Source organism: Choristoneura fumiferana, chromosome 10 (assembly GCF_025370935.1).
Source record: "Choristoneura fumiferana chromosome 10, NRCan_CFum_1, whole genome shotgun sequence".
In the NCBI taxonomy this organism is placed as follows: Eukaryota; Metazoa; Arthropoda; class Insecta; order Lepidoptera; family Tortricidae; genus Choristoneura; species Choristoneura fumiferana.
Window position 1 is genome coordinate 18,818,871 of NC_133481.1, and position 13,192 is coordinate 18,832,062.

Genomic DNA, 13,192 nt, shown 5'->3' on the forward strand with positions numbered 1-13,192 from the left:
ATAACGTTTGACCCTTTTTCAACATTGAATGTTTTTTTTTGCATTTGCCAGTTTTATTTCCGTGTTACTTACATTAAGTAGGTACGTCTTTAATATTTCACTTTAAAGAGCCTAGATTCTATTTTGAGATTATAAGCTTGTCTTGTACTATTTAGCTCTCATATTTCAAGAAACCTAAACAACGGTTAAGCTGTTAGCTTCCTGTTAGTTTAAGCAACTATAATTTAATACTTACTGCGTAATTTAACTTTATTTTTAACATATCCATAAGTTTACCAGGTCTACAAATTACAGAACCAACGAATAATCTTGACGTAAGATGCTTCAATTTTGAAAATTTTAAACTAATAAGTTTAGTAGTTAGTGTAAAAACTAAAATACATTAATTAATGCAAGTCACCGGATTACTTGCAAATATATCAGATAATTGTCCGACAGTTTCGCATCTATCCGAGATGCTTAATCATGGAGTGCGTGAAGCACGCACCCTCACAAGCATGCAAGACTGAGACATACTCCTTGAATAAAGCATCCCGAATAAATCAGAAACTATCCGATTATTAGCTGATATCTACATATAAGTACTATTGAGCAATCCCGGTGCCTTTAATCACGGTAGTTTTCTTTAAAAATAAATAATTTAGTGTAGCTAGGTCAATTACCAGTAGGTTCCGTTGGCAATGTACTTTTGTGCACCTGGTTTGCTGATTCAAGATAATTCTAAAAGTGTTTAACTGCTCCCTGATACCTCAGCACTCTTATTTTGGAATTGAACTGGCTAGCAACAAAAAAAGCACGGAAAAGAAAATAATAGGTGAATTTGGTTGGCTGTGAGAATATGAAAGACTGGGACAGGGTTATTACCGCTTAGCTTTAAAAAAAACAGCCAGACCTAGATCTTTGAAAGACGTAAAGTGCAAACCAATAAAACAAGTGTTTAAAATACAAAGCGAAATTAAATCAGCGCCTACGATTACAAAATGTTTTATAATAAATATAAGGTGCGAATGTGCTGTGATTATAATTGAGCAAATTACCTCTTTTTTTTCATAGAGAGAAGAGTCATAAAGTACAGAGTTATGAGTAAATTTATATTGTTTTGAATTGTCTTGAATCAGATTGTAGTCACGTATGTATGTGGATGATATGATAATGAGTTTGCACTAAATGTGATTCACTATTGCTAGAATTATTAACACCTGTAGGATATCCTGTATGCAGTGACAACTAAGTAAGTTTACATTGAACGACCAGGTATTCATAATAAAAAAGAACTCATTTTCTTGTTCAATTTATTAATTAATAAAAATGATGTCATCAATGTACCTACAGGATAAATTTCTAAGAATAATGTTTGGATTGTTTTATTATGAATACTTAAATATTGCTCTGTGAATGATTTCGACAAGGTAGTTCAATACCTCATCTTTTCCAAAACTAACCTTAAATTAAGCTTTTAGTTCTCGTGATTTGCAGATGAAGGATAAAAAGCAACTGGTGCCTTCAATTTTACAAGCTTTATTTAACTTACCGTGTTTGTGCGTGTCAAATCTTAGAAGTCGATTTAACCAACAGACTGAAATAGTTTAAAACTTTTTTTAACAAAAACTTTTTTATCTTAATTACCTTGTCTTAATTACTGTGTGCACTGGTCACTAATACTAACCAGCACTGTGTGAGTCGATGTCTGTGATGCATGGTTTGTTTTAGAAACGTGTGAGTGAAGTAACCGCCACAAAACGCGTCGATGTGTTACTAAAGAACGCCGAAGAGCCAGAGTTCGCCGAAAAGCTTGTGGCTTTCGAACAAAAGGTAACGCTTTGGGCTCCACTGACTTTTATATGATTAATTCCTCAGAACTCCTAGTTATTTAAATAATTTATTTAATCTGTCAATTACCCAACCTAAAAAAAAAACTGTACAAAAAGTTGGAAAACCCCCGACTTTGACACTTCAAAGTTCAATATCTCTAAGAGCCATCGCTAGAAAACTTGCTTTCAAATAAAAAAAAACGCAATCAAATCGGTCCACGCGTGTAAGAGCTTTCAGCTTTTTGCGTCGGAGGTTAAAAAATATAATGAAACTAAATTGCCTGTAGCAAAATATAATCTCATTTTATAGTTCTGAACCGGAGCTTAAAGTTAGTTAAATAAAGTGGGAAATTATTTAGGTACGGTACTATGAATGTCAGTGGAACTTACGCATGCTGCCTTGCTTTATAGTTTTTTTATTTGAACAAATATACGTCTTTGACTTTTTTGCCATTTTCTTATAGGTGAAAAATTTAAGTATATGACCTGTTGTATGTACCTAGTAGTTACGTGTTACTATAGATATTTAGACGTTCCATATTCTAAAAATGACTTAAGTCCCAATCAATTCTGTGCACTACAACAACACAACAGGTAATTTACTTGAGTTTTTCACCAAGCTCACCAACCACAGATAAAATAGATTATAGTGGCCTAAAGTAAATTTTGGTCTTTACTTCAATATCGACGAATAATCGTTTGATGCCAACTTATATAATACTATCAACAGATTTATAAACATAATCAGCTACTCCAAATTTCCTTTTCTTCATAGGTACAAAGCCACCTCGAGACATTAGGTGACGCAGTGCATGGCATGGAAGAAGCCATGAAACAAGTCGTGGAAATCCAGGATTGGATTAACGTACACAAGGCTCTGGCCCGTGATTGGTTGGCGAATCCATCCAAGCTCCGCCCAGAAGCTGCTAAGCAAGACATGGCTGCTATGAACGATGCGCTTGCGTCACTTAGTGAGAAGAGAAATAGGCTACTGACTGAAATACCGACTGAGGGTAAGTAGAATTGAGTTTTATTTTTCCATCTGTGAATGGTCTTAACCTAACAAGCAGGTGTGGCAGAAAAGAGATTAAGCATTCAAAATCCTGATCTTAAAAAATATGCTAACGATATCTCATTAAACCCAGTAAACATTTTATAAAAAAATACTATTACAGTGACATGGTGTATAAGTACTAATTCTATATTGATATTTTAGGACTAGAAGACGAAATCAACCTTGAGGAAGAACTAGACGATCTAGAAGACGATATCCTCAAGGCAATTTCACGTGAAAAGGGCAACCAAGGCATAATAGATGACTACCGCACTAAATTCCAAGAGATACATGATTGGTTCGATTCAGTACTGAAGAAAATGTGTGTAGCTGATAAAGGATCTGGTCTCCCGTGTCCTCAAAAGCTAAGCGCTCTAAAGGAATTGATAACTGAATTTGAGCAGTCAGGCAAAGACAAAGTTGATAATATTAAATCTGTTGGATCACAAGTGATCAACATTGTCAGCAATCTGGAGAGCCAACAAGTTGAAGAGCAGGTTAGTATTCATCAACACTGATCTAATTACTTGAAATACTTTATCAATATTGACTTTCAACAAACTTTGTATAATTGTTTACATCATAATTATAATTGTTATTTCTATTTTAGATGAAATCAGTTGAAAGGAGGTACAACGACATAGCTAAACGCATCCAACGTAAACTTCAGATGCTAGAAATTACATACAAAGCCATTGATGGAACCAAGAGCGAGGTTAACGCACAAAACGAATGGATGCAGAAAGAAATAGACAACATGCATCATCCAGAACCATTAGGTTATGAAAGCAAATCGGTTAAAGAGAGACAGAAAAAGGTTGCCAATCTACTGAAAGAAACAGATGGTAAGAAAACTATCATTGACTCGCTCGAAAAGAAGGTAAGCAATATCCAGTCTGAGCTTGAGCCTTCTGAACAAACTCAGTTGGAGTCAGAATTAGCTGAACTATCATCTAAACAAAAACAATTAGCGTCACTCATTAAACAGGAAATTGAAAGACTAGGTCCCAGCCATGAAGACAGGCGAAAACTGGAAAATGATATTGAAAAAGCTAAAAATTGGCTTAAGAACAAACTGGCCGAAATTAAGAAACTTGGTGGCCCGGTGCCTTTAGAAACAGCTAAGGTCGAAAAAGAAATTGCTATTCACAAAAAACATCAAAACGATCTCTCAGAATTTAATAATGATACGCTTGGTGAAGTTATGCGTCAGGGCAATGCTGTCTCTAAAGATTGCTCACCAGAAGACCGAGCTAAGTTACAAGCTATTTTAGAAAACTTAAATAAATCTTACACTTCTGCTAAAGTTGACATTGATGATAAATTAGCTGCTTTGAACAAGTTGATGCATGGAAGAAATGACTTTGAATCTGAGCTGGCTAAATGCCAAAGCTGGTTGAATGAAGCTGAGGTTGCAGCGACACCTGAACTTAGGACCTCAAGCTTACAAGTATTAGAAGAACAATTAGCCAAGTTTGAAAAACTAAGTAAAGAAGCAGAAGATGTTGAAAAGAATATAAGCAAGATCAAAGACAAATCAAAAGACATTTTGGATACGTTATCTGACTCAAATAAACTGCAACTTAAAGAACAAGTTAATGTGCTATCTGATAGATTCGCTAGAATCAATGCCATAATAAATGACAGAAAGAATGTTCTTTTAAAACACATCAAGGAATACAAAGACGCTGCAGCTAAGATTGCTGCTGCTCTTGAATTCTTAGCTGAAATTCAGAATAAACTTAAAGCATTGAACAAACCTATTGGTAGTAAAGTGGAAGATGTACAACCAATCATTCAAGCCTATGAATCAATTTTAGGTGATCTCAAAAAGAATAAAGCAATGTTGAATGAGTTGCAAGGAGGTAATTTACATGATCTGCAAGATATATTAACTCAACAGGATGACTTAATGAGCACAATTGAAGACCAAATATCGAAACTGAAAGTTTTACTATTGCTACGAGAGCAATTCTTTGCTCTTATTAAAGAAATCAATGAGTTTATTGTTAAATACACAGATCTGACAGCTGACATAGAAAAATCTAGTGACTCTTTAGAAGACAAGATTAAACGTTATGATGACATAATTGTCAAGATTCAAGGTTGTGAAGCTTTGTTGGCTACCGCTACAGATAAGGGTCAACAAATTGCCGCTGAAGGAACGGTTATAGACAGAAATAATATAACAGAACTGTTGCAGTCATTAAAGCAACAGCTGTTAGCTTTAAGAAGGACCGTAGAGTCGAAGCGGCAAGAGCACGAGAGAGCAGCGGCTGAACATAAAAAATTGGCATCAGATCTCTCAGAAATTCTGCAATGGCTACATGACAACGAAGCCGCTGTACACTCACGACCACTCCTCAACAGAGACGTAGGTAGCGTAGATAAAAAACTAGTAGAACATGTCAATCTAGCAAAAAGCATTCAGTCTTACTTAGACAAACTAACGAAAATTACTGACATCATAAAGAATGATGATGGTGTCCCTGGATCACTAATAGAAATGGTATCAGAAGCTAACTCTTTGCAAACATCTCTGCCAGCTGAATTAGCAAACCGAGAGAAATACCTTCAAGAGAATAAGAAACATAGGCAACAATACTTACAACTAGTAGAGAAATTCAATATCTGGGTAAATGAGGCGGCTATCCGTCTAGACATGGGTAAGAATGGCACTGACTTTGAGAATATAGAATCTGATTTAGAAGAACACAAGTCATTCTTCAACGCTTCTGAGCCTGAAATGAAAGATCTAATAGGCAAGCGGATGCAGGACATAGTTGATAAAATCTGGGCGTCATTGGCAGCGACGGAACAGGAGGAACTATCAAAAGAGCACCAAAAACACAACCAAATGTTGAAAAATACTTTGAACTCAGCAAAGAGTCGTCAAGCGCAGTTGGAGCAAGACCTGGAGATCTGGAAGGACTTCTGCCAGCTGGTGGATAAGATCAAGGTGATGTTGGATAAGAATGACATCAAGGATGAACCGGTGACGACCGTAGACGCGCTGAGACTGCATCTTGAGAAGCTGAACCACGCCAAAAATGATCTTGAGGTAAGTGTTGATTCCATTCATATTAAAATACTGAAAATGAATTTACAATGCCTATTTTCATGCAACTGTCTCCACATTGTGACTCTCAAGCGATGACGTGTAACTCGTTAGCACACTTGATATAAATTTGGCATAAATTTCGTATGACTATTTAATAGCTACAAGTGTTTGATAGTGACATTTTGTCAGTGCGAAAACGTACTGTGCTCAAACGTGTTCGAAAAGAACTGTACTTGACTTTAATACAAGATATAAACATTGTTTAGTTATAGATGAATCAGAGAACGTTGATCTTGACGCCTACGCAGAATGAATAGCATAGTTTCATTGATAATAATAAACTTATTATTATTTACCAGTAAGTGAACTTTTGGTGCAGTTGACAATAAAATGAAGTCATTCTGTATAATAGATGATTTTGTTGTATCCCACAACCATAGGGTTGCGACCCCCCGATGTACGAGTATGTGTCAAATATAGCTTAGTAATTGTGTTCTTGCCAGTATGTAATACCTAGTTTCTTGAGAACATAGTTGTGTACTCGTAGGCAGTAATATTGAGCATTGATTTTTAATACCTACTCAATAACTTAAAAGCTAAACTTCACTACAAACAGGGAAGTTTTCAATGGTAATTTTATTTGATTGTAGTCGGCTTTATGATGGAGGATCATTTACATTATAAAATACGATTCTGTAGCCTGTAATTTGTGTTGAGATGATTATAACATAATTACACGATACACAGTTTATTCATTCGTTTATAAAAATACTCGTAACAACCAAAATTTAATCAAAAACTCCACCATTAAAAATAATACTCCGAAAATAAGCGCGAATATTTTATATAACTTGTATCTCTTCATGGAGAACATAGCGGTATTTTAAAAAGACAGTTAAAGGTAAACCAAAAATATATGACTATTGTCAAGAGGGCGCTATTGTTCTTATTTATATGGCAATAGTTCAGTATAGTCGGAACAATGACATCTTGACTTGTCTACAACGTTTACCTGTTAGCTCTGATGTTAATTTGGAAAGGTTTTGTAGTGAAATAGTTTCATTCCCCAAGCGTTTTTTTTCTTTCAGTAGTTTATTATAAACATTATTTACAATGATCCGTTGTTGACTACGAATCGTTTTGGGCATTTTTGTTATTGTTCAAAGAAACCGCCACAGTATATTAATTTATTAAAAGGAAGAAAGTACGTAATTGTGAAAAAACAATAATTTAAGTAACTACTGCGCGCGTCGAACGGTACGCCACCTAAGTAATTAATTCTGAATATGATTATGAAGAAAAACTTAATTATAATTTGTAATGTGGTAGTGTCTGCGTCTTTACGAGTCAATGTAGGCGCCTCGTTTAATTGGGTACTTACCTACCTTACGTTTTCTGGGCTGGTCCATATTATACCGGGTGTGGCCTGTAATATGAGCAAAAAATTAGTTCAGCAACATTTAAAAAAAAATCGTTTTTTTAATTTTTATTACACTTAGTTTATTCGAAGAAGCAATGTAAAGCGAAATGTTTTATATTTATAGCGTGACAGGCGATGACAGTTGTGTTCTAGGATGGCGTACATTGATAGCAATATTAGCAATAGGTATTTAATTTGTAAGAAAAAAGGAAAATTCAAAGACTCCATTATTTTAAAAAGTCGCTGAACTAATGTTGTTCAGTTTGACGAGGACGATCTATGTTTTAATTTTTTGCTCGTATTACAGGTCACACCCGGTATTTTTTATCGATAGACTTATAATGTAGTTCACTCCTGTAGATAGATTTTTTTCGCTTGCCGTTTTTTTGTAGGTAAATATAAATTGAAACTTTATTTCGGCAAAACACACATTTTGTGAGATTAATAGGTTTTGTGCCTTGGTCTGTTTGATTTAAAAATACGGAACTCTAAAAAGAGGTCGTATTGACAGCTGTCAGTTGTCAAATGTCGCCGTACAACGACACATACGTATGTACATACACACGTACGTACGTACGGCAACATTTGACAACACTGACAGCTGTCAATCCGACCTCTTTTTTTTAAATCAAACAGACTAAGGCACAAACCCTATTATAGGTAGTCATTCACGATGACGCGTGCCGTGGTTCTTATTACAATGCCATTAATGTTTAATTTTGACAAAATCACGTACCTTCGTGGATGGCACTAGGTATAATCTCACGAAACGTGTGGTATAAAGTTTCAATTTATTTTTACAAAAAACGGAAAGTGAAAAAAAAATCTATCTACAGGAGTGAGCTACATTATAAGTCTACTACGAGAAATTACGGACCATCCTAGAAAACTTTAGGTACCCAATTGTTTTACTCCGACCGCTTTAGTTTGTTTTTCTCCGAAAAGCTTTAGTCAATAGGTTTAAAATTATAAACCAACAACCTCTGACTTTAAAAATAATTATAGCATTACTATCTTCGTATCTAAAACGATCTTAGCATGGAAATACAAAAATATACGCGCAGTATTTTCATTCTACATTCCTAATAAAACTTTCATTATCTATCAGTGACGCAATGCTATCAGATATCAGCATCGATTCCTTGTAGGGCAATGGCTTGCACAATATTAATACTTTTATCAACTCAGATACGGTATAATACAGTCGATTCTATATGTACATATAAGGATATATCTAAAGATAGAAAGATACACGCTAATATTATTGATATTTCTTTAATATAACTTTTCTTTTTGCAACGTTTTTATACGTAACTACCTATTTACTTAGGTGTCACCCGGAGTGGTCAAAAAATGGTTTGCAGATTTTTAAACCTCGTTGTTTACCAAACGTTAGACAAAACGTACTTTCGATCGTGTAATTTTAGTTTCATACCAAAGTCCAATTTGTTTAAAACTCATTTTGCGTTACCGTGTGCCACAAACTGGACTTTTAGCACAAAATAGATACCTAATAGTACGTTTTGTGTAAAACCGAACGCATCAGAACTTACGTGACCTAAAATACGCGACTCACAACATCTAAGCTCACATAACTGCAAAAATTGAGTTCGTTGGCCTCTTACTTCCTGGTATCCGATTAAGCTGAAATTTGGCTGCGCAGGACGGAACTCTTCAACAGTTTATGATAATGGCATAGACTCAAAATTTGGTTTGAAAATGTGGTTTAGATGACATTGCGATAGAAAAAGCAACAAAAAAGTATGTACTACAAGCTGAAATTCATAACTTTATCAATGTTCCTTAGACTTGATAGAAATACCAAGTTACCTACCAGAATTATCAGTAAGTTAGTACGAGTAGGTACCTACGAATTACTACAGAGAAACCTCTTATAATTTAGATTGTGACATAGAAACTTGGTAGGCATACCGCAAACTGCCATACAATGTTTCTGTTTCAAAGGTATATGAGTCATTTCCTCCTTACAGTGTTGCCATTTAAAAAAGAGTCCACTGTTTGAAGGAGGGTCAGTCAGGTTGTGTTCTTTTTAAGTATTGCTAGTTGATATTTTATGTTTGTGGCCAGATTTAAAAATACTGGCCATCTAAGAAAACAACAAGACAAGTTGACTGTAAACGTTTGTAGTAGCTTTTTTATTTATTTGTTGAATGTAATTTTTAATGCCTGTACTTGCATTGTAATCTTATCTACATATCCAAAACAAATTTTGAGCCCATACGATAACTAAATGTAGGTGAAAATCGACATGAAGAATGGATAACTTACATACCTAAAAATATAAAAACATTACTAATTAATAATAAAATTGTAATACTTAATACATAATACCTAAGCTTCTAAGAATTATACGTCAGTCTTTTTTACTTTTTGCACCTATGGTCCTTATAAAGTGTTGCTAACGTAAACAAAAAACTAAATACCTGACTTATTTCTTTATGTATTTCCATTCTTATTTTGACGTGAAATCTAATTTATTTTTAGCACAATTTTCTTTCATTGAAATAGGTGAATGCACTCGCTGTTTATTAAGGAGAAACTATTCTTTCGTTATTTATATAATATAAAAAAAAAACATTAAATTTTACTAAACAGAGCTAAGTAGCTAAACAGGAACCACAAATAAGGATAAATGTTTCATCAAAAATCCTTGTCAAGGAATGAAACGCCATTGTTTCCTCGTAGGAAAATGCTTCCTTTAATTGTAATAAGGCTGATCGCTACTCTTCAATATGTAAATTGTCAAAATTTTGTGATTAATTAATTACAACTGTTACAACTAAACGTACTGATAGATTATGTATAATTTTTAAAATGTCAAGATTATGCTAATGAGCATAAACGACCCTGTTTATCCAGCAATGCAAATACTTATTTTGAAAATAAAGTAGAAAAGTCTGCAAAAAGACTAAAAACGGGATCTTTTTTAATTTATAAAAATTATAGCTAAGTATGCAACTTTTTCAAATTAGGTAGCTCTTGTTCTAATGGCCGGTTTGCTAAAAAGGTCTGTCGCGTCGATCTGTATGGCTGATTGATTGCACAATGATTCTCAGGAGTTCATGATCGCCTTAACTGGATGATGTCATGCAACGCAAGTCAAGGCTGGCTCACTCAGTCGTCGCTCATACACCGCAATGACAACTCCATACAAACAAACAGCTCCCTATTGTATTGTTTTTAACAAGTGTGAAATTCACGTGCCGACGTAGCATTTTGTTTTTGCTACATTGTTTTGTTTATTTTTGTTAGGTAGAGATAAGTATTCAAAATTCCTCGTAAAAGGAAGGTGAGTGAAGCGTTTTATTATTTAAAGTGCAGTGGGTTAGTTGAATCTATGAAAACACTCAAATGGAACAGTAGAAACACTTATTTAATTGCCGATAGAAGAGGGGGCTCATAACGGATTTTAAACGTACCTAAATGAAATCGCGAAGTAATATTTCCGGGTTTGATAGTGCTCTATTATTACATTACTTTTTAAGAAAGAAAATTCGTACAATATAAACATTAAAAATACCCGTGTTACTCGTTTACTGTCACATAGATAAAAATACACGGATAGTAAAATTTTGAATAAATTAGATACTTTATCACAGAGCTATCAGAAACTGGCTTTATAAATGTCAAACGATTAGTCTTTCAAATTTCTGTCAACTAAGTATTTACATAAATAAGCCTTGAATTAGTAAACAATTGAATTTAAATACATGTATAAACTTTCTTCCTACATAACACATCGTTTCGCGTTATCATATTGATTAGGTTATAGAAGTATGCTGCGCGAAGATAAATTGCTATTAGATAAAGTGTCAAGGTCGCGGCCAATTATGTCAATTTGTGTCAAAACCGGCACTTGACATTGGCTATGACATTTTGCAAATGAGTACTTTTCGGGAGGTCGAGTAGCCTGTTTAAAATGACAGTAATTTTGAAGAAACATCATCCTTGACTGTATAGAGTAAATTTATAGCATAGGGTAGTCGTTTCAGGTGCAGTTACATTGTAGGCGTAACATATTTTTTCTAACTTTTCTTTTTCATCTTGATATTGCCTAGTGTAGGTATAATATTTTTGATTTATTTTAACGATGCTTAGATATTAGTTTGGTATTTGGATAAGGTCGCTACCAAAATCGTTGAATATTTCCATGAAGTATAACATTATTAATTTGGTAATCCGCTACGCCGACGTATGTGGCCGTCTTCATGGATGTTGATTGGTTCCAGTGCATGGATGTATTCGTCAATTTCGGTAGTGAGAATATTATGTCGTTTGAACCGCTTCGCGGCCTTACACGTTAACAATTAATCCCAACAATGAAAGAGACGCATAGAGACTAGTATTTTTGACTTGCATATTACATGGTTTAATAATATAGCGCGCAATCTCCGCAACTGCCCCAAAGTCGAATTATCTTTGAATATTTTCACGTTGTATCTTAAAATTTAACTAAATGTTGATTTGCGAGAAAGTGCATACATTTAATCGCAGTTTGGCTGGAAACTGGAGAAAATAAAGCTATAAATCGCTATCACCTTATCAGTGATAACATTGTAAACAGAGCGAGGTTAGAGACAAAAGCGTCATTAAAATGGGTTTGTGCTTAAGAAAACTACTTTTTCTTAATATCTTGGTGTTGGCAGGCAACCTACTATGGTATATTACGTTCCGCAAGTCTTTATTTATCTGCAAGCAGCTTACACTGTTCCGTTGACGAAAATTCAAAATTGTCACCATATAGCACACGCCTATTCCATGCAAATTGAAAAATCCGACAATTCTAGTAAATGTTTGCCAATATTATTTTATTACCGTAAAAGGACAAATTTTATTATGAACTATACTTGCTTTGTTACTTGCTCTATATTGCCTGATTTAGTTAAACGAAACGAAAGTTATCAATTGTTAATTGGGCCGTCAAAAACTTAGAGATGCATTAACCTCGTGGGGCCTCGTACAGTCACCAGCACCAATATCTGACACCAGAAGCGTGCATAAATATCTAACACTACTCTATTATTAGGGCCGGAAGGACGTGTCAGATATTTTTGCACGCTCCGCTGTGGCAGATATTAATGCTGGTGACTGTACTATTCAATCCATAGGTACTAATAATATAAATGCGAAAGTGTGTGCGTTTGTATGTTTGTCCGTCTTTCACGCCGAAACATAGCGTCAGATCGACGTGATTTTTGACATAGAGATAGTTTATGGGCCAGAGAGTGACATCATCATCATCATCATGTCAGCCGAAAACGTCCACTGCTGGACATAGGCCTCCCCCAAGGCTCTCCATTCAGACCGGTTTTGTGCTTTCCGCATCCACCGCGATCCCGCGATCTTAACCAAGTCGTCGCGCCATCTTGAGAGAGAGAGACATCAGAGAGTGACATAGGCTACTTTTAATCACGGAAAAAGGTACAGTTCCCGAGGGAATAGCGTGCGATAAACGAATTCCACGCGGGCGAAGCCGCGGGCAAAAGCTAGTCTAGTTTTATAAGTATATCATTTTTGGTTGATGGTAGTTCTTGTTGCATTGTGATCTTATCTATTAAGTCGGCCAAGTTAAAGTTTTATACAGAAATTACAAGTTAATTTTACTTCTCCGACTTTGACAGTTGATTATAACTAAAAGACTGTTAAACTTACTATTAAAAAAACACAAACAAATTACACTGGCCAAGTTGCAGTTTAGTTTTAATCAATGACTTATTCATAAAAGTTTTCCTAACTCGGAACTCGACAATACAATAAGTACACATTTGCAAAAGTTTTTTTAGCATAATAGTTTACTGTTTACGTATGTACGTATTGAATTCAGG

At 34.8% G+C, this 13,192-nt stretch overlaps 1 protein-coding gene across 5 annotated transcripts in view; it reads left to right on the forward strand.

Moving 5' to 3' along the window:
- Positions 1-13,192, forward strand: part of Msp300 (Muscle-specific protein 300 kDa) — a 111,290-nt gene that overhangs the window by 81,262 nt on the left and 16,836 nt on the right. For all 5 annotated transcript variants that reach the window (XM_074093780.1, XM_074093781.1, XM_074093783.1 and 2 more), the window contains 4 exons: positions 1,711-1,812; positions 2,587-2,824; positions 3,028-3,362; positions 3,476-5,926. In XM_074093780.1, coding sequence (XP_073949881.1) covers positions 1,711-1,812; positions 2,587-2,824; positions 3,028-3,362; positions 3,476-5,926 — 3,126 coding nt within the window. The remainder of the gene's footprint in view (positions 1-1,710; positions 1,813-2,586; positions 2,825-3,027; positions 3,363-3,475; positions 5,927-13,192) is intronic.